Genomic DNA, 22,155 nt, shown 5'->3' on the forward strand with positions numbered 1-22,155 from the left:
AGAGATTTCAGACTCAACCAAAACTCACAAAATATTGAACTCTAAAAACCAAACTAATTGTTTATATATACTGATAAATTGAACAGATATTTCCACCATTGACAGAAGTCTAACCAGCATGTGCTTTCTCCTTCAACAGTCAAGTCGGGACCAAAATAATAGGATCTTTATAACTATGGACTTAAGGAAGATAAATTATAGGTATTGATTAAATGCTGGCACCAGGCACATCATTAGGAAAAGGTTTTCCTCCACAGTCAGGATAAGTCTTTGTAAAACACCAGGCTGCCATCACAGTGACTATCGTCCTATGGATACTCTAGTTGCTTTTTTTTTTTTTTTTTTTAATTTATTCTTGTTACATTTCAATGTTTATCCCATCCCTTGTATCCTCCCATTCTTCCCTCCCTCCAATTTTCCCATTATTCTCCTCCCCTATGACTGTTCCTGAGGGGGACTTCCTCCCCCTGTATATGCTCATAGGGTATCAAGTCTCTTCTTGGCAACCTGCTATCCTTCCTCTGAGTGCCACCAGATCTCCCCATCCAGGGGACATGGTCAAATATGGGACACCAGAGATGTAATATGAATAAATTAATAAAATATTTTTTAAAGTGAACAAATAAAAAACAATAGTAGAATAAGAAGCTCTGTAGCTGTGTTTGTCCTTTTGCTACTTTAATATTGAGAATATATAAAGACCTCAAGGAATTGAACACCAACAAACCAAATAATCCAATTAAAAATGGTACAGAGCTAAACAGATAATTCTCAATGAACGAATATCACATTGCCAAAAAACACTTAAAGAAATGCTCGACGACCTTAGTCATCATGGAAAGGCAAATAAAATGACTTTGAGATTCCATCTTACTCCTATCAGAATGGCTAAGATTAAAAATTCAAGTGACAGCGCATGCTGGCAAGGATGTAGAGAAAGGGGAACACTCCTTCACTGCTGATGGGAGTGCAAACTAATAATAACCACTTTCGAAATCAATCTGATCTTTTCTCAGAAAATTGGAAATAATTCTACCTCAAGAGCCAGGCATATCACTCCTAGACATATACGCAAAAGACGCTCCACCATACAAGGCAAATGCTCAACCATGTTCATAGCAGTCTTATTCGTAATAGCCAGAATCTGGAAACAACCTAATCTCCCAAATGAAGAGTGGATAAAGAAACTATGGTATATTTACACAATCAGCTATAAAAAACAAGGAAATCCTGAAATTTGCAGACAAATGGTAGAACTAGAAATGATCATCCTGAGTGAGGGTAACCCAGACTCAGAAAGACATGCATGGCATATACGCACTTGTAAGTGGATAGTAGCCATAAAGTACAGGATAACCACACTTCAATCCACAGACCAAAAGAAGCTAAATAACAAAACTAATGCAAATGAGTAAAGGGCACTTGCTCCTAACACCTGCTTTACTGAATAGAGAAGGAGACATAATGGAATACACATCTCAGTGTTTTATTTGTGGATAGAGGTAGTTTAAGGCAGATTTTTCTCATTATGAACATGCTTCTTTTGCTATCTTAATTATAAGTTTATTTTTAAAAAATTAGAAAACACTGCCTTCATACAAAGTGAAAACTAAAGTTCACCCTACCCTTGTTTAAGTTGCCACTAATTCTAAGTTAACATATTCCAAATTAAGGAGACCAACACGTAAATTAATTGTCTTGTAAGGATAGCTTTTATAAAGAATGTGCTGAAGCAAGCATAACAAAACTTCTGGGCTTGACCTCAGCAAACACCAACAGGCAAATAAGCACAGACGCCACAAAGAACTCTGACCCATATCGGATATTCAAGCAAACCTTTGATAGTATATTTGAAAATCTCCTCTAATTAGGCCAAATGCATAGAGCATGCCATGGATATGACCAAGCAAGACATTAGATCCCCATATGGACCAGTCACCTTTGCCCCATGTCCCTGGATTAAACCCTTAAAATCCTCCATCCATCTGGCAGCAAAAATTAGCGGAAAGGCCTATGTATCTCACCGTCTTACCCAGGTCTGGGAGAACCTCACTTTCCCACTGACCACTTGCAAAACAGAAAAAGAAAAAACATAAATGACAGTGCTTCAAATGATTTCCATGACTACTGCCTTGTACACAACAAAGAGATTTAGTATTCAATGAAACAGCCCTGATTGCTGAAAACATAACTAAAAGGAAGAAAACTAGCCAACACCAGAAAGATTAGTTTTCTGGGTTTAAGGGAAGTGTCTCCTAGTTATCCATATGAAGTTCACATCTTCCTGAAACTAAATTCTGAATCTTTCTATTCCCAGTTTCCTAATGGCTCCAAAACAATTGAAAATCTAAAAATGTGGAAATAACAACACTAAATGGACACTTGATTCAAATTAGGAAGAATAGAACACTTGAGCAAACTCCAGATGATGAGAAAGGGAGGAAATCAGAAGAAAAGAGTGAGATGAAAATCCACTTTCTATCTCCCTCTAATAACAACTATATGCATATTTTATACTGGTATATTCTACATTCTGTTAAATGGGTAGGTTATCTTAAAAGATATTACCTTATAGTAAAATATGTTTTCTATGTTAAGTTGCAAAATAGCTCTTTCTAATAAGAAATGTTTACATTTTGCTAAAATATTTTGAGACATCTTTGATATAACTTATAATTATGTTAATAATAATTTATTTTTAAACATGCAATTCTGTCTTCCTCTTCCTGTGGAAAATAGTATGCCACATTGCATTTATTTGGTATGGATCTGGTAATATGAAAGAATTTTTAAATAATAGCTTTAATAGAAATATAAATATAGATGCAGAAATACTATGTATACATGTATGTATATCAAATATATGTGAATACTATACACTCACATAGCTGTGTATAGATGTGTGTATATGTGAAAAAATAAATGTATGTCTTAATGTCATTGGCATTAAATGTTTCAAATGCCACTAAGTCAGTTAGAAGAAAAGGTGGGGAAGAATCTGGGACTCATCGCCACAGGAAACAACTTCTTGAACACAACACCAACAGCCCAGGCCTTAATGTCAATCATTAATAAATAGGACCTCATGAGGCTGAGAAGCTTCTGTAAGGCAGGAGACACTGTCAAGAGAACAAAGCAACAGCCTACAGACTGGGAAAAAATCTTCACCAACCCTACATCTGACAAAGGTCTAATATCCAAAATATATAAAGAACTCAAGAAATTAAACACCACTAAACCAAATAACCCAATTGAGAAATGGGGCTTGGAACTAAACAGAGAATTCTCAACAGAGGAGTATCAAATGGCTGAGAAACACTTAAAGAAATGCTCAACTTCCTTAGTCATCAGGGAAATGCAAATCAAAACAACTCTGAGATTCCATCTTACACCCATCAGAATGGCTAAGATTGAAAATTCAAGCAACACCACATGCTGGTGAGGATGTGGAGAGAGAGGAACACTCCTTCATTGCTGGTGGGAATGCAAACTAGTACAGCCACTTTGGAAATCTATCTGGTGCTATCTCAGAAAAATGGGAATAGGGCTTCCTCAAGACCCAGCTATTCCACTCCTTGGAATATACCCAGAAGATGCTCCAGCACACAACAAGAAAATTTGCTCAACCATGTTCATAGCAGCCTTATTCATAACAGCCAGAACATGGAAACAGCCTAAGTGTTCCTCAGTAGAACACTGTGGTACATTTATACTATGGAATACTACTCAGCTATTAAAAACAAGGAATTCCTGAAATTTGTGGACAAATGGATTGAGCTAGAAAGGATCATAATGAGTGAGTTAACCCAGAAGCAGAAAGAATCAAATGGTATATATTCACTTATATCTGCATACTAGCCCAAGGGGCATGTCCCATGAAAATCTTCACTTACCAGGAAACTGGGACAGAGGGGAGGACATCCTATTGGGACTCTAGATGAGAGAAGCATGGGAGAATAGCAAAGTAGAAGGATCCAGAGGGTCCTAGAAACCTACAAGTAGAACATTATGATAGGCAGATTTGGGTCCAGTGGTTCCGCTCAAACTGTGGCTCCTGTCAAGGACAATACAGGCCATAAACTTCAAATCCCTACCCAGATCTAGCCAATAGACGGGACATTCTCCACAGTTGAGTGGAGAGTGAGGTTTGACGTTCACACATACTCTGGTGCCTCAAATTTGACCACGTCCCCTGGATGGGGAGACCTGGTGGCACTCAGAGGAAGGATAGCAGGCTACCAAAAAGGGACTTGATACCCTATAAGCATATACAGGGGGAGGAAGTCCCCCTCAATCACAGTCATAGGGGAGAGGAGTAAGGGGAAAATGGGAGGGAGGGAGGAATGGGAGGATACAAGGGATGGGATAACCATTGAGATGTAATAAGAATAAATTAATAAAATAAAATTAAAAAATTAAAAAAATGTTTCAAATGCTTTATTATAAGCTTTTTGTTTTATTACAGAGTAGTTTTATGGACCATCAGCACCAGCACCCACAAAACAGTTAGTACTTAAGCAGTAGAGTAAATAAGCATTTAAACTATCTCCACCTGCTTCTTCAGAGGTGAGTAATCAGTCTGTTTTAATGGCACTAATGCCTTGGGAAATTTTACATGAAACGTGGATGTATTAATTATCTTTTACTGAATAACAAATTATTACCCACTAAATGCCTCAAAATGTCCTATACATTATCTAATGTCTGTGTCCCAGAAAGCAAACAAGTTTTAACTGGCTTTTCTGCTTCTTTTCTTATGATGCTAAATATTTCTCTCCTCAGGAAGCCCCTCTAGGTAAAGACCTACTTCCAAGCCCCCATTTCTTTCTTTCTTTCTTTCTTTCTTTCTTTCTTTCTTCTTTCTTTCTTTTCTGTACTTTCTTTTCTTTCTTTCTTTCTTTCTTTCTTTCTTTTTTTTTTTTTTTTAGAACAGAAACAATTCTATTGCTTATGGGATAAGGCTGTTAGGAAGGGAGGTAAGTTTCAAGACTCAAACTCAGAAGTGCCTTAATCTTCAGTACTATTTTTTTGTGTGTGTGTGCTTAGAATCAGTATATTTGCAGCACAAGACTGCTTTAAAAATCCATGCCCAAAACTACTTCCAACAAAGATGTCACTTGCTTCTAGACGGTTATGATGTAGTAACTAAACTCTCCCTCCACTAACCCAAAGGAAAAGACACACCATGGGACACTGATATTTGAATACTAAAGATATTAGTGTTTCGGTACCCTGAGAGGCAGCTCCTGCTCATAATCAAGGGATAGGGCACATCTGGCCAACCAAGTATTTCTTTGTAATTGTGGGACTTCAATCCCCAGGATTCTGTCAGATGTTTTCCAAGTGTACTCTCAACATGCTGAGGTGCCCTCTGCTCTTATAGTTTTTAATTTCATCAACTTGGCAGATGAAAATATATCTATTTATTATATAGGATACAATATATAAGTATGCATGTATAATTTGGGAAGTATGCATGCACTGTAGAATAGTTAAAGCCAGCTAACTGACAAGTGCATTAGACCACCATTGCCATGTTTGTGGTAAGAGCACTGACAATCCATTCTCTGAATTTTTCATGAATACGTCACACCTTCACAACCATTGCAGCCATTCAGAACAAATAGATCTCTTGGACTCTTCCTCCTATTTTTAGGTGGCTATCTATCTGCAGAGAGCAGCTCCTAGTTTTCACCTAGCATGAATAACTCAAACCTCCGGTAAACCACCATTCTCCTATGCACTTCCACAAAGCCAAAGTTTTTATTTTGCCTTTTCGTTTGTTTTCTTGTCAATATCATGTATGAATATGATCATTCAGTATTTTTCTTTCTTTGTCTATCTTGTTTTTCTTAAAGTCATGACATCAGGTTTAGGTAAGTTGTCACAAATAACTATTCATGGCTAAACCTTTTACCACTGTATATATGAATGGGTACATTCTGACTTACATAAAAATGAAATAAAAATTCAACATCAAAAATTTCAAAGTACTAGAAGAGTAGGATTGTGGGTGGGGGACATCCAGAAAATCTGAGCATTAGCATTCTTCAGATATGACCTCAAGCATTCATTCATAATGAATAGGTAGTCTGCCTATTCTTTCTCTGAGTGCCACCAGACCTCCCCACCACATGGTAGTGGTCAAATATGGGGCACCAGAATTCATGTCAGAATTAGTCCCCCACTCTCCACACAACTGTGGATGCTCTGTCCATTGGCAAGATCTAAGTAGGCATTCAATTTTTACTGTATGTATTGTTCTTGGCTGGTGCAGTAGTTTTAGCAGACCTCTCTGGGTCCAGATCCACCCACCATGATCTTCTTGTAGGTTTCTAGGACCCTCTGGATCCTTTTCTTTCCCCAACCTCCCATACTTTTATCACTTAGAGTCCCAATAGGATGGCCCTACATCTATCCCAAACTCCTGTTAAGTGGAGACTTTCATGGGGCATCCCTTTTGGGTTAGTGTTGATTTATAAGTGAGTATATAGCATGTGAGTCTTTCTGCATTGGGGTTAACTCACACAGTATGATCATTTCTAGTTTCATCCACCTGCCCACAAATTTCAGGAATTCCTTGTTTTTAATACCTGAGTAGTATTCCATAGTGTAAATGTACTACAGTTTCTTTATCCATTCTTTAACTGTGGGGCATCTAGGTTGTTTCCAGGTTCTGGCTATTGCGAATAAGGCTGTTATGAACATGGTTAAGCATATGTCCTTGCTGTGTAATGGAACATTTTCTGGGTACATTCCAAGGAGTAGAATAGCTGGGTCTTGAGGAAGCCCTATTCCCAGTTTTCTGAGAAAGTGCCAAATAGATTTTCAAAGTGGTTGTACAAGTTTGCATTCTCACCAGCAATGAAGGAGTGTTCCTCTCTCTCCACATCCTTGCCAGGATGTGCTGTCACTTGAGTTTTTGATCTTAGTTATTCTGATGAGTGTAAGATGGAATCTCAGAGTCATTTTGATTTGCACTTCTCTGATGACTAAGGACATTGGGCATTTCTTTAAGTGTTTCTCAGACATTTGACATTCCTCTGCTGAGAATTCTCTGTTTAATTCTGAGCCCCATTTCTCAATTGGATTATTTGGTTTGGTGATACATAATTTCTTGAACTCCTTATATATTTTGGATATTATATCTTTGTCAGATGTAGGGTTGGTAAAGATCTTTTCCCAGTCTGTAGGCTGTCGCTTTGTTCTTTTGACAGTGTCTCCTGCCTTACAGAAGCTTCTCAGCCTCATGAGGTCCCATTTATTAATTGTTGACATTAAGGCCTGGGCTGTTGGTGTTCTGATCAGGAAGTTGTCTCCTGTGGCAGTGAGTTCCAGGCTCTACCCTACTTTTTCTTCTAACAATTTAGTGTCTCTGGTTTTATGTTTAGGTCTTTAATCCACTTGGACTTGAGTTTTGTGCATGGTGATAAATATGGGTCTATTTTCATTTTTCTACATGTAGACATCCAATTAGACCAGCACCATTTGTTGAAGATGCTATCCTTTTTCCATTGAATAGATCTGGCTCCCTTGTCAAAAATCAAGGGACCATATGTGTGTGGATTTATTTCTGGGTCTTTGAATCAATTCCATTTATCAATCATCCTATTGCTATGCCAGTACCATGTTGTTTTAATTACTGTTGCTCTACAGTACAGCTTGAGATCAGGTATGGCAATTCCCTCTGGAGGACCTTTTATTGTAGAGAATTGTTTTGGCTATTCTGGGTTTTTTGGTTTTACATATGTAGTTGCGAGTTGGTCTTTGAATGTCTTTAAAGAATTGTGTAAGTATTTTGATAGGGATTGCATTGAACCTGTAAATTGCTTTTGGTGAGATGGCCATTTTTACTATATTAATTCTCTCGATCCACAAATGAGGGAGACTTTTCTATCTTCTGGTGTCATCTTCAATCTCCTTCTTCAGAGATTTGAAGCTTTTTTTTCAAACAAACCTTTCACTTGCTTGGTTAAAGTTACTCATAGATATTTCATATTGCTTGCGGCTATTGCGAAGGGCATAGTTCACCTAATTTCTGTATGTTGTCATTTGTATTTACAAAGGCTATTGACTTTTTTGAGTTAATTTTGTATCCATCATTTTGCTGAAGGTGTTTATCAGCTATAGGAGTTCCCTGGTGGAATTTTGGGAGTCACTTATGTACACTATCACATCATCTGCAAATAGAGATAATTTGACGTTCTCCTTTCCCATTTGGATCCCCTTGATCTCCTTTTGTTGTCTTATTGCTCTAGCTAGAACTTCAAGAACTATATTGAAGCGATATGGAGAAAGTGGGCAGTCTTGCCTGGTCCCTGACATTAGAGGAATTTCCTTGAGTATCTCTCCATTTAATTTGATGTTGGCTATTGTCTTGCTGTATATAGCCTTTATTATGTTTATGTCTGTGTGTTGTATCCATGCTCTCTCCAAAGCTTTAAACATGAATGCGTGTTGTATTTTGTCAAGTTCTTTTTCTGCATCTAAGGAGATGATCATGTGGGTTTTTTTTTCAGTTTGTTTATATGGTAGATTACATTGATGGATTTCCACACATTAAACCATCCCTGCATGGCTGGAATGATGCCTACCTGGTCATGGTGAATGATATCTTTGATGTGCTTTTGTATTCGGTTTGTGAGTATTTTATTGAGTATTTTTGCATCAATTGGACAGATATTTCTTGAAAGAAGACATACGTGTATCCAATAGATGGTGAGAATGTATATTTATCTATGAAACAAATGATATGTAGGGTTTCCAAAATATTAAAAATGGCACCATTTTAAGTTGATACATATGCAAGGGCAATGATATCAGAATGTTTAATGGATGCACACATTTTTGTGTTTACTGCAGGTCCATTCATAATAGCCAAGACATGGAATCAACTTATAATGTATCAGCTCTTAGCAATCCATCCCCTCTGTGTCTCCCGAGGAGGGTTTCCATGAAATCAAATATATTCCAAGCTAGTTTTTTCTTTATTTTAATCTGTTTTACTTTTCAGTGTTTTTCATTTTATTATACATTTATTAAACAAATTTTAATTTAAATATATTTTGCTCATATTAGTCCCCTCCCCCAAGTCCTTCAAGAAACTCTACCCTTTCCTATCCACCCAACTTTAAGTTCCTTCTCAAAAAACAAAAGGAAATCAATCCCCCCAAACCAAGAAAACAATTCCCAAAGATAAATAAAAAGCAAAACAACAAACTGTAACCAAAGAAAATCACATAAAAACCTGTGGAGTCAATTATATGGTGACTGAGCATGAGGCCCATCTTGGAGGATTTGATATGCCCAGTGCCACTCCATTGGAGATAACTGATTGCCTCTCCCAGCAGGTGTACAAGACAGTTCACGTGTTAACCTTTACTCTAATGACTATATTTTCGCTCATTCATTCATCCACTTAAAAATTATAACAAAATAAAATATAAGATAAAACAAAAACTATCATATCAGAGTTGGACAAGACAAACCAACAGAAAGAATAGAGCCTGGGAGAAGCACAAGATTCTTTTGTGTTTTCTCCCCATAATCCTAGGTATCAAAAGAATGAAATTACTAGGCCAGAGACCACTCAAATCTTCTTGTCTTAAGGTTAACCTTGACTGTGAATGTGTGTATGTGTAGGTTCTGCCTCGCTCACACCCAAGTAGATGAGGTTACTCAAGAATAAGGGTATTTGGGAAATGTCCTAAAATTTTTCTGACACAGTTCACAAAAATTGGAGAACTATAGGACCTTCCATTGCCCTGACAGTAATGTAAGTCAGCATGTAAGCAAGAAACAGGTCAGGAATATATCTGAATTGTTGCCTGAAAGCACAAACTTAATGTTTTAAGGGAACCAGAAGCTCTTTTGTCATAACATCTGCAATTAACAGATATATTTCTAGTCAAGAGTTCTATTTACCATGAAGTAGCTTAACACCATCTGTTTTTTCCTAAGTTCAACAGATTCCTATTTTAAATATTTTATTAGGTTAATAAAAATCTGGTATGTGTATAGCCTGGCTTCATTACTCATTAGTAATCAGCTATTGCAATGCATTGGTTTGAAACATAATAATGATTTGTATTACCTGTAATGTTATTTCAAAAAATATGTTGACCTGAGTGACTTTACTGTTTTATTCATTTAATTTGTATTTTTAAATATTCACAAACCATGGAGAACATCCAGTTATGCCCACAAACCTACTTAAGTCATTGCATCACTGCTATAACATTTTGGGCAGCTGTCATTTCTTGCAGAATAAAATCTAAACACTAGAAGCGCCTCATAATCTCACTCCAGATGGCTTTTCAACATCATCTCTACTGTATCCTACATTTTCTAGATTATGTAGCATCCTTTAAAAATACCTCGAAGCTATTTCCCTAATAGTATAAACATCAAGTGTGCACAATTGTTTTATGTATGCCATGAATCTACAGGGTTATGATTAGTGATGTTGGTTTTAAGTAGAGAGGCACCTTTAATTCAGCAGGAGGCAAAATGTTAGTTGAGTTGTAAAGTGTGAATCACAGTGTTCTATGATGAAGCAATTATGAAATAAGGATCAGAATGACAGATACGTGCGGAAATAGTCACATGCGTATCCAAGGCAGTGTGGAAAATAAGTTATCAAAATAAGGAAAAATACTGAAACTTGCATGGATGGATAGAAAGATAGATTAGATAGATAGATAGATAGATAGATAGATAGATAGATGAGAGATCTAAAGCTCATCTCTATATATCACTCTTTTACAAATTTACTGTGTGTTGAATGTTAGTATAAGGTATTAATCTACAATTACTAATATTGGAAAGCTATTCTATATTTTTTAGACATTACAGTACTCTACTTAAAAATTTAGAAACAAGTATCTTAATTCAAGACTGTAGATCCCACTTAATAGTTTCTTACCCAAAGCTGAGTGATTCTGATAAATCTACCTTAACTCAGACCTCAGTTTTCATAGATGATTAAGAAACTGATAGCACTACAGGACTACTGTGAAGATTAAAGGTGGCATTTCCTTTTAAGTGACTATTTAAATAATCTAGCTAATGTAAGAACTTGGAAGCTTAAAGTATCAATATAATATCATTACTCACATTAACATTCAATATTTTTAGTTGCTCAAATAAGATATATGATCTCTGATAAGTTTTCAAAGACATTATTTTAGTAAGGGAAGGCTTTCATGGGACATGCCCCTTGGGCTAGTATGCAGATATAAGTGAGTATATACCATTTGAGTCTTTCTGCTTCTGGGTTAACTCACTCATTATGATCATTTCTAGTTCAATCCATTTGTCCACAAATTTCAGGAATTCCTTGTTTTTAATAGCTGAGTAGTATTCCATAGTGTGAATGTACCACAGTTTCTTTATCCATTATTCTACTGAGGGACACTTAGGCTGTTTCCATGTTCTGGCTATTATGAATAAGGCTGCTATGAACATGGTTGAGCAAATTTTCTTGTTGTGTGCTGGAGCATCTTCTGGGTATATTCCAAGGAGTGGAATAGCTGGGTCTTGAGGAAGCCCTATTCCCATTTTTCTGAGATAGCACCAGATAGATTTCCAAAGTGGTTGTACTAGTTTGCATTCCCACCAGCAATGAAGGAGTGTTCCTCTCTCCCCACATCCTTGCCAGCATGTGGTGTCACTTGAATTTTTGATCTTTCTCATTCTGATGGGTGTAAGATAGAATCTCAGAGTTGTTTTGATTTGCATTTCCCTGATGACTAAGGAGGTTGAGCATTTCTTTAAGTGTTTCTCAGCCATTTGATATTCCTCTGTTGAGAATTCTCTGTTTAGTTCCAAGCCCCATTTCTCAATTGGGTTATTTGGTTTAGTGGTGTTTAATTTCTTGAGTTCTTTATATATTTTGGATATTAGACCTTTGTCAGATGTAGGGTTGGTGAAGATCTTTTTCCAGTCTGTAGGCTGTTGCTTTGTTCTCTTGACAGTGTCTCCTGCCTTACAGAAGCTTCTCAGGGACAGAGTGGAGGACATCCTATTGGGACTCTAGATGAGAGAAGCATGGGAAAATAGCAAAGTAGAAGGATCCAGAGGGTCCTAGAAACCTACAAGTAGAACATTATGATAGGCAGATTTGGGCCCAGGGGTCCCGCTCAAACTAAGGCACCAGCCAAGGACAATACAGGCGATAAACTTTAAACCCCTACCCAGATCTAGTCAATGGACAGAACATTCTCCACAGTTGAGTGGAGAGTGAGATATGACTTTTTCACAAACTCTGGTGCCTCACATTTGACCATGTCCCCTGGAGGGGTAGACCTGGTGGCACTCAGAGGAAGGACAGCAGGTTACCAAGAAGAGACTTGATACCCTATGAGCATATACAGGGGGAGGTAATCTCCCTCAGTCACAGTCATAGGGGAGGGGAATAATGGGAAAATGGGAGGGAGGGAAGAATGGGAGGATACAAGGGATGGGATAACCATTGAGATGTAACAAGAATAAATTAATAAAAAAAGAAAAAGACGTTATTTTAATGTTTCATTTGTGTAACTGTGTGAATGGAAGAGTGCATGAGAGAGTTCAAGGCCTCCAGAGGCCAGGTGGGGCATTGGATTCCCTGGAGATGGTGTTTCAGGTGCTTTTAAGCTGCCCATGGTGGGGGCTAGGAACTGATTTTGGGGTCCTCCACAAGAGCAGTACATTCTCCTTACTGCTGAGCCATCTCTCTAGCCTCAACACTGAAGATCTCTTGAGAGAAAGTAAAGTCACCAGTTTCTTGGCCTTAAAGAGTACTCATTTTTGACAAGAGGCAGAAGTGAAAAAGGCTACAACTGCCATTAAAAATGCCATTAAAAATTACTATTATTACTAATAGTAATAATAATAATAGCCAGATGATGCAACCATCACATATCTATATATCATATATTGATATTCAATGCTTTCTTTAACATTTGTATTCTAATTTCATAGCAGTGGTGTTCACAATAACTAAGAAACGGAAGCAGCTCACACAATCATTGGCATGATACATAAGCAAAATATGGCGCCCATGCTCAATGGAATATTATTCAACCACAAAAATGAAGAAAATACTGTTAAATATTTCATTCATAGATGAATATAAAATACACTGTCAAGCACAATAACAGATACAAAAAGGCAAATCTAGGAGTCAGAGGGAAAGTGAAGGAGGAAATGGTACAGAGCATACAAACTGTTCCAAAGGAATGTTTCAACAGATAATTGAGGGTTAATATGCTTAACACTAATTAATTATACAGATAAAATGATTAAGAAATTTAAATTTATATATTTTAATAAGTACACAGTTGAGTGGATGGGCAAATGTTCAGACATGTATATATAGAAAGGGGAGAAAAAATCCTCTCATATGAACATAAATAGGAATGCCTAGTCACAAAACAGCTACTAGGAAACAATATTTGTTTGCTTCATAGTCAACACAAACCAAATCCCACATTACTTCACTTTGAATCCCTATCTTCAAACAGTTTTTGGAGAAACGGCCAAATCACCAAGCAACTCATACCTCCTGTAGTGCATAAGTAACTGGTGGGAGTCTGACAGCTACAAGAGCTATGAAACCGGTGGCAGGAACAGTTGGTTGAGAATTGCTTATTAGAAGAAAGTAAGACAGTCCACCAGGCTACACAGACTTCTGGCTTACATAGAAACTTAACAATGTTGCATTGCTATACATGGGGAAATAAATGAGAATTCAAAAAGAGATTGCAGTTTATAGAATTAGGTTGGAGTGGGATATGAGGAAAAAAGATCGTTTTTGTATTTTCAGTTGAGATACTTTGAAATATTTTGTAAGAAGTACCCAATAGCAAATATAACACAGATTTTCAGGAAACTCAGAAAATGCATGAGTGAGATAACCTATGAAATTACAGAGAGATAAAGAGTTCGGTGCTTCTTAGAATAATTACTTCATCCCAAGGCCAAAGAATTATACACTTTATGAAGCTGGAAAGGGGGATTTTCCTCATAACAAGATAGAAGAGAGATCTGTAATGTTCTGACAGAGAAAACTGGAAGAATCTATCATTAAGCTGTTATCTAAGTGCAGAGGCCAAGAAAAAATACTTCCAATTAACACACACCTCAAAGGACACACATCACACAAATTATTCTTTGGAGAAAGAGTGGTAATCAGGTTTAAGAACTAGCCAAACATGAGAAATTACTAAAGAGAACTAGGTAAAAACCCATGAGAAACTTGTAGACATGGACAAAGGAAAACATGGTGAAAGCCAAAACCTTGACAGCACGAACACAACTACACTACATAAGAAATATTTGATATGTAACACATAATAACTTTAACCTAATAATGCAATATAAACTGGAAGCTAAGTGACAAAGAGATCTGAAGAAGGAAAAATTATGCCTGCCCTTTATAATTGGAGAAAGTTAATAATGACATAGTCAACTGAATTTTTCACTTAAAAGGGCAATTAATTCTACCACTTTGTTTTATTCATAATTTTTGTCTATAGCAATTATTTTAGTTTCATGTATTTTGCTACATTTTGGGAACATATACTTTTACTTGGATAAGCATAATGTTGCAGTTCTAGTTTGGTAATATCATTTCTGCCTGTCCCTATACAATTATCAATCAATATATCCAAATTGACTTGGCTCTATGCACTTTAAGAAACAAGAAAATTGGTTGTTGTTGTTGGTTGTCTAGATTGGACATTTAGTAAGTCTTTTTCTTTCATTTATCCATTGGAATATCTTAAAATTCAAGAATGCATAGGATTTTCACAAAGTTATGTCATTTTTGTTTAAAAATAACAGTAAATAGCCAAACAATACACATACACACACACACACACACACACACACACACACACCTTTTGTTTTAATTCTATGTTTCAGTATGTTTTTGAATTCATAAAACATGCCTAATTTATAATTATACCTTGGAGTTCTTTACTTTGTTAATATCTATAAAAATTTCTGTTGGTTTTTTTCCAGCATTTGCTATGTACCAAGAATGTGCTAGTTAGGACATATGCTTCTAACATATAAACCAATATATCAGATATAACCAATATTACTATGTATTATGTAGAGTAGGTTATTATGCAAAAACAGACAAGTCATAATCCTGACATTTTACAATTATGAGACTTTACCTGTCTGGCAGAGCAAAGGATCAAAGGATGCCCAAAGATTTATACCCCACCCACAATGCCCTGCTTCCTGCCAGCTAGTTTCTGTTAGTCATATATTGTCATACAGAGATTTTGGAAATGGATATAACCTAAACCACCCTGAGTTCATCTTGAACTTTCTTATTTAGACAGAGAAGAAGGAGGAGAAGGAGGAGGAGGATTTAGCAAATACAATAGGTGTGAGGAAAATAGTTATATGATACTGAGACAGGATTGAAGGTCTTGAAAGTTTTACTGCATTCCCTGACATCTGCGTCTTCACCTTTCCCTATCTTGTATAGTGAGTCTACAAAATAAAATCTTGAAGAAAGTACTCAGGCAGCACAGGAAGTCTACAGGAGAAAACATGGAAATTTTGAGTGTTGACCACCTTATTCTCCATTGTATTTACTATTAAGACGGTGAAGAACACATAGAAAAGCCAAGAATTGTTTTCTGAGGATGCTCATCTGGGGTAGTCTTCACATGCCGAGTCCTTATATTCATCTTTGTTTATTTCTAAGTATCCTGCCAGTTGATGCTCATTCAAGTGGCCTTCACTGAATGTCCCCAGTGTCTCAAAGAGCTTACACAGGCACTGGACAAGAAACATACCAGAGATAGCTGGTTCCTCATGACAGTGCCACAAAGGGACTGCTGAGGCATTACTTCTGGGCCCTATTTAACTTTCCAAACAGATGGTTTATAAGCTATACGCTATGTGTTGGCTATCAGTGGCAACCAGTTCTAAGAATGTATTAGTAAAGCCATGGCCGCTATGGTAACTTATGCCTCTTTTATAGGCTCAAAGTATGAATGATTGAAAGCACAGTTCCTCCTCTCTGATATCTGTTATTTCCTAGCAAATTTTAGATCGAGCTCTAATATAAGCTGTGTTCCCAAAAGCATGATATCAGAAGAGGAAGTGGGTGCCAAGCCTTCCTATGTTGTTATTTCTCTCCTTTTGATTACTTTAAAGGATGTATGACCCAGACCATAGTCAGAGAACTGACACGATGCTGTTTATGATGCTGTCCACGAATATTCATTGCAGTCACCTTACAGTCACCAATTAGTAGTGTGCACAGCAAGAACAGTATGAACTCTGAGGCTACAGATTGCAAGACCGAATAAATCATTATTTTTAAATCACCTCACTAAAGATACTGCATGTTCCTTTGTGAGAGAAAATGTATTTTATGCTCCACAGTAAAGTAAATATAGATGACACTATATAGGGAGGCAAAATTTACACCTTGGTGTCTTCCCTTACAAATATAGGTCAAAGTATTCTACGATTTGACTGTTCAGCTTCAGTATTCACTACTCTAAGGCTAAAAGAAGGATTGGAAACATGGGATTGCCAAATCCTCACCAGTGTTTTATGCAATGTAATGAGGTTAGTCATGATGCAGAAAGAAAATTTAAGTACATTTCCTCATTATTTTTAATTTCCTATTTATACAATCAAATGGTAGAATCTACCATAGCAGTTTATACTGTAACTGTGTTTCAGTTCATTGTTGTGGGGAAAAAAAAACCCAAAATGCCATTCAGGATCAAAAGCTTCCAATGAACTATCAAAACAATAAAGAAAACAGCCACACACCTGCTTATTTGAAATTATCTCTGACTGAGTTTGTTACAAACACTGTCAGATATTTGCTGAGTCTTTTTTTACAGAGCTTTAGAGTATCCATCCTTTCGTTATTCAGAATTTCCTACACCTTCAATAAAAACAACAACAACAACAATGTACTAAAAGTGGTTGTACAGAATCAAACAAAATATAAACAGATGGGATGCTAAGCCAACTATGAGTACCTATCCAGATCCCAATTCAGACCTAAAATGGCTGAGTTACTGGATGATGTTGCTTGGTGACCAAATAGTGTCATTTAGGCCACTGAGTTATCTAAACATCAGTGACAGAAAGTTCCCCTCAGAATAAGACCTGGCCAGGGTAAATATTAAAGGGCATATTTATCCCATTTCAGCTGTTTTTATTTTTAAATCATTTCTTCTTCTGCATGCTCAGTTTTAAAGTTCAGGGTTGGAGGCAAACACGTCTGCAAAGCTGAATCTGTTCTCTGGAAAAAAAAAAATAGGAGACAGAAAGAACAAGCTCCTCTAACTGTGAGATTGGCAGTCCTGCTGCAATTAAGCCTATGTAGTGTGTCTATTCGGCTCTTATGTACCCTCCCAGTTGCTTTCTGTCTCTCTTTCATTAAATGAAAGTAGTTAATTAGCTCAGGCCTGTCCTCCCTTCTTTCTCTTTCCCCTTTTGCTGTAGTAATGATGCCTAATTATCAGCAGCAGCGGATTAATACAGCATCAGGAGCCAAGTGCAGCTCACCAACAGAAAAGCTAGCCAGTATCCCTCAGACCCCAAGGAGCTAAGAAGACTACTTGAAAATACCATTCAAAGGCAGTTCCTCACTTCACCCAGTGTATGAAGCATATGCTTTGGATGAGAATAAAACATTATTTCTGTCTTTTTTGGTGATTGTATTCATGCCACGATAAAGACAAATGAACATGGTCTTTAAGGGGGAAAGCCTTCATACATTGGGAAAGGTGATAAAAGGGATATTATTTTGTTTATTTTCAACTGATTGAAACTGTGATTGGCTGTCTCTTAGAGAAGGTGGAGCCTATAATTCTGTGTTAGGAGCACAGAAAAATTTTTTATAAAGAACAGTAGAAGAGCTCATGAATTAAAATCCTATTCAGCATTTCAAAATAGGCTTGAATGGAATACTGAGAGCTTTAAACACTACATGGAAATCATTTAACGATATCACCTGGCAGATCACGCTGTCTCCTGTTAATATATGGAATCTTTACTGACAAGAGAAACACGTGCCACGTTACTATTCCCCCTGCAGCTGTCACTCACTATTAGATGTCTTAGCAGTAATTCTTTAGCAGCCCCACATTGGTATTTTTTTTTTGACATGAAAATATGGGTATCACAGCACGTGAATGCTGGTTTGAATAATTCACACCCACGATTGTCTTGGTGCCTCCACAACCTTTATAGAATTTAGGTTATTTGTAATTTTAATTAGTCCTCAAAAGGGACACATATTCTAACACATATAATAGTTGTGATTAAATCTATACAAGCATGAACTCTTGGTCCCAAACACAGCATCTAAATTTTACACACACACACACACACACACACACACACACACACACACAAAGAATGAAGAATTGAAAAACTTTCTGGCTAGCAATAATACAGAACACAATATATATATGTATATATATAATATTTTATATGGCCAGAGTTATGCAGTACTTCAAATAAATATAACTATTTTACTCACTCAGCTAGAGTTCTAATTCACGTTGCTTAATGATAAGTTATTTTCCTGTCCAGTTCTTAACATTAGTCTCTATCCAAATGAAACAAAGCGTTCCTTCTCTGCAACACATTTCTGCCTGGGCAGATGTAAATAAGCCTTACTCCAACTGATGCCAGCCTAGTCACTTTCTTCCACCAAGGCAAGCTACCACCTCACCATTGTCTTTAGCACCTCTCGGGGCTATGGGAGAAAGCGATAGCAGTATATCCACCTCCCACATACCGTTCAACGACTGCAGGTCAAGAAAAAAAAAAAAAAAAAAAAAAAAAAAAAAGAAGAAGAAGAAAACTTTTCTGTGTTCCCGGTTCACCTTTGTTTTGACATTTTCCATAAAAAAAAAAAAAAATCCAAAGGGAGCATCCATCATTTCTAACAACCATTCCCAGTTAATCTTGGGAAATCAAAAAAGGTCTGCTTTCCAAACCTGAAAGAGTCCTCCAGATGGAGCTTGAAAGAGCCTTTCATGCATACATCTCCAAAATCATGCACCTTAGAGAAAGCTAGCCTCCTCCTCCAGAGGCGTTCTGCTTTCTTTATATCATCCTCAGGGAGCTGTGCACAGGGAAACAGTCGCCAGTTTAAAAAAAAAAAAAAACGGGGGGTGGGGGGTAAGGAGCAAAGCTCAACGAATCCCAAAGCGAGACAAAAATACAAAGGGTGCCAGATAGCTCCTCTACCCCCACTCAAGGTGAGTACCCCTCATGAGGCAGCTAGGTGTTATATACCTTATCTGAGATCTTACTTGGATCCCCCTGTTCTCATCTTCTTGCAAAGGAAGCGGATGCTGCAGCAGCCTGCCAACCACCACCACCACCACCCCCCCCCCCCCCACGGGCATCTGCGTTTTAGAATGAGATATACTGGTCCGGTCTCTCACAGCCAGTTCTCCACTCAGTACAGCTTTTTGGGTGGGAGACCAGAACCGACCCAGAAAGAGAAACAAATACACCGTTTGATCATCGCTCACAAAACCGACTCTCTTTGTTGTGCGTAGCCTAGCTGAGGAAGCTTCAGTGGCACAAGTAAAGAAGGGGGTGAGGGAATGGGGGCGGGGAGGAGGAATGTCCAGGATCTTATCTGCCAACCAAACAGTCGCTGTCAGCATCTCAGGGGGCAACCAAGGCGCTCGGAGTTGTCTTGTGTCTCCCCGCTGGCAGACTCACAACAAAACTCGATAATGTCCTGGGGAAAGCCCCACATCCACCTCAACCGCCACATTCGGGCTTTGTGCCAATGAGGAGACACAGTAGCCCATCCATCAGCATCGTATGTTATCAGAGCGTGTAGCTGGGCTCCCAGCCTGGCGGAGGTAGGACACGCGCCAGACACCCAGAGAAGGACATGGGACAATGGCCTGGCAGGGTTAACACCAGGCGCCGCCCGACTTGGTGAAGAAGAGCTCCAGCCACCGTCCAGCAGCGCTGCCCCGAGGCTGGGAGGGCCTCCAGCTCTGCAGGATCCCTGTCGCTTTAAAATAAAGGGCCACAAAGACTTTCTAGAAGGGAAATCACGGCCGGCCACTGCATCTGGGGACGATTTGGGAGGGGGCGGGGGGTAGAAGCCAACAGTGGCTCCAGCATCCCCCCCCCCCTTGCTTTTCCCTCTCTCCGCCCTCCCTTCCTGGCTGCTCCAGCAGACAAATAACAGAGAAGGCGGCTCACCGTGGTCTTGACCCGCACGAAGAGCACTTGCTTGGCGCCGCCGCCTCCCCCGCGGACCTCATCCGGCTGGCCCAGCTGGAAACCCTTTGATTTGACCCAGAATTTAAATTTGGCATTGTCGTTGGAGCTTGACTCGGAGCCGTTGAGTAGCTGGACGATCCGCTCATATTTCTTACGGGTCACTGTCTTGGTCTTGCCTGAGTCCCCGTAAGTCCTAAGGCACCAGTCCTGGAACTGGCGGTACATGTCGCGCTCGCTCTCCATGTTCCCCCGCGGTGGGCCGGATGCTCCCAGCGCACTTCGCACCTGTTCACCCTGGGCTCATGAAAAATGCAGCCCAGACCACGAAGCAAGGACGCCAGGTCCCGGCCAAGCCGCGGGAGCCTGCCTCCGGTGGGGTGGGGGGAGGCCCAGGGAGAGAGGAGGAGGGTCCGGATGGGCACCAGCAATCAATGCCCCTTGCTACCAAGTCTGGTTCCTTCGTAACTGCAAAGGATGTCTCCGACGCTTTTCCAGTGCTCTTAGCAGTTGGTCCCTTTAATACTGTATGACCAGCACCATCCCAACAGCAGCTGGCCCGGAGGAGCTGGGTTTTTAAATAATTAAAATCCCATTCCTTGGCTTATTAAAAATCACAATATTGATTTAAGGTGGCCCCTTGAAGCCTAGCCCCAGGGCTGTGTCCAGGACAGGGCAGGTGGGGCGCAAGACAGCCTCCTGGCGCGCGCCCTAGAAGCTTCCCCAGCGAATGGTCCAAGGGCCAGGGCTTCCCCTCTAGTGGAAACAGCCCTCGACTACCGGCCGAGCCTCGAAGGGCGCAGGGGTCCCTGGACTCTTTCTTGCTAGGTCCTGCTCAACCTTGGCGTTCTCTGCGACAGGACTAGAGAGACAGAAAGTTCTTACCTGTCATGTTGGCAAGCCTATCACATCCTGTTCTTTTTTTTTTTTTTTTTTAATTTTAAAGACAACCAAGGTATCCTAAAAGAGACTCAAAATGCCATTTCTTCAGATGTATTGAGCTAAATTTCAACCTCGCAGGTAGGTTGTAAGAGTTAGCTTTCAGAAATTCGCTCAGTATTCGTAGACTCCTGACTATACCGCTACAGAATGGATGGAGTACCCCAGACAGGGATCCAGGATCCAGTCTGGGGACTGTGGGAGCAGAATGACAGGCCGCTGGCTGGGGCTCTTCGTGATGACGGTATTCCCAAGATAAGACCCTCTGTGTTCTGCTGAAGTGGGTGCAAGACATGGAAATAAGTTTACCGCACAGAGACTTGCCTTTTCCGTGAAAATAAAATGCAGAGAGCAGTCCTTCCCCCTCGCTAGGTTATAGTTTTCAGTTCACGCGGGAGGTTTCGGTTGTCTATTTTCCCCCTACCACGTCATGGACCCCCCTCCGCTGCTCAAAGGAGCCAAATCGGAGTTGCTCCTGAAGATTTTCCCAAGCAAAGGAAGTCAGCGATCCCTCCATCAGGATTTCCAGCCTTGTGTCACAGCGGCGCTGGAACCAGGGGAGTTCCAGTCCTGCTGGCTGCAGCCGCTCCTCTTAATTGCACTCCCGGCCGAGGCCCGCGCGGGTCTCAAAGATGGGCTCAGCCAGCCCGGTGGCCCACTCTGCGCCCTGTTCCTGAGAGGTCCGACCCTGCCCTGGCGGCTCGCTGCGGTCTCCCAGGCGAAAGCCCCAGTGGGAACGCCGCTAGGTCCTCCGCCTGCAGCGGGTCCTGACGCTCTCCCGCTGCTCAGTGACTCCGGCGTGGCCAGGCTGAGCGTGTGCGTGTGTGTGGTCGAGCGAGGGTGTGCGGGGCGCGGGGTGCGGGATGCGGGGGTGCGCGTCTCCCGAAAGGTTTCCGGGCGGCCCCAGCCTGGACTGACAGCCCGGGCGCTGCGCGAGCAGCTCCACACACTAAACCTCTCGCCTCTCCCCTCACCCCC

General features: G+C 39.6%; 1 protein-coding gene across 8 annotated transcripts in view; it reads right to left on the reverse strand.

The window, feature by feature from the left end:
* The window catches only part of Nol4 (nucleolar protein 4), a 341,043-nt gene extending 319,832 nt beyond the window's left edge, over positions 1-21,211 (reverse strand). For 3 of the 8 annotated variants that reach the window (XM_051163147.1, XM_051163144.1, XM_051163143.1), the window contains exon 1: positions 20,221-21,210. In XM_051163147.1, coding sequence (XP_051019104.1) covers positions 20,221-20,484 — 264 coding nt within the window. In that variant the 5' untranslated portion in view covers positions 20,485-21,210. Of the gene's footprint in view, positions 1-18,983; positions 19,127-19,284; positions 19,366-20,220 lie in introns of those variants that run through there. The other 5 variants (XM_051163152.1, XM_051163145.1, XM_051163149.1 and 2 more) reach the window with 5 other exon arrangements.
* Between the last annotated feature and the right edge of the window lie 944 nt (positions 21,212-22,155).

This window comes from Acomys russatus, chromosome 20 (genome assembly GCF_903995435.1).
Source record: "Acomys russatus chromosome 20, mAcoRus1.1, whole genome shotgun sequence".
NCBI lineage: Eukaryota > Metazoa > Chordata > Mammalia > Rodentia > Muridae > Acomys > Acomys russatus.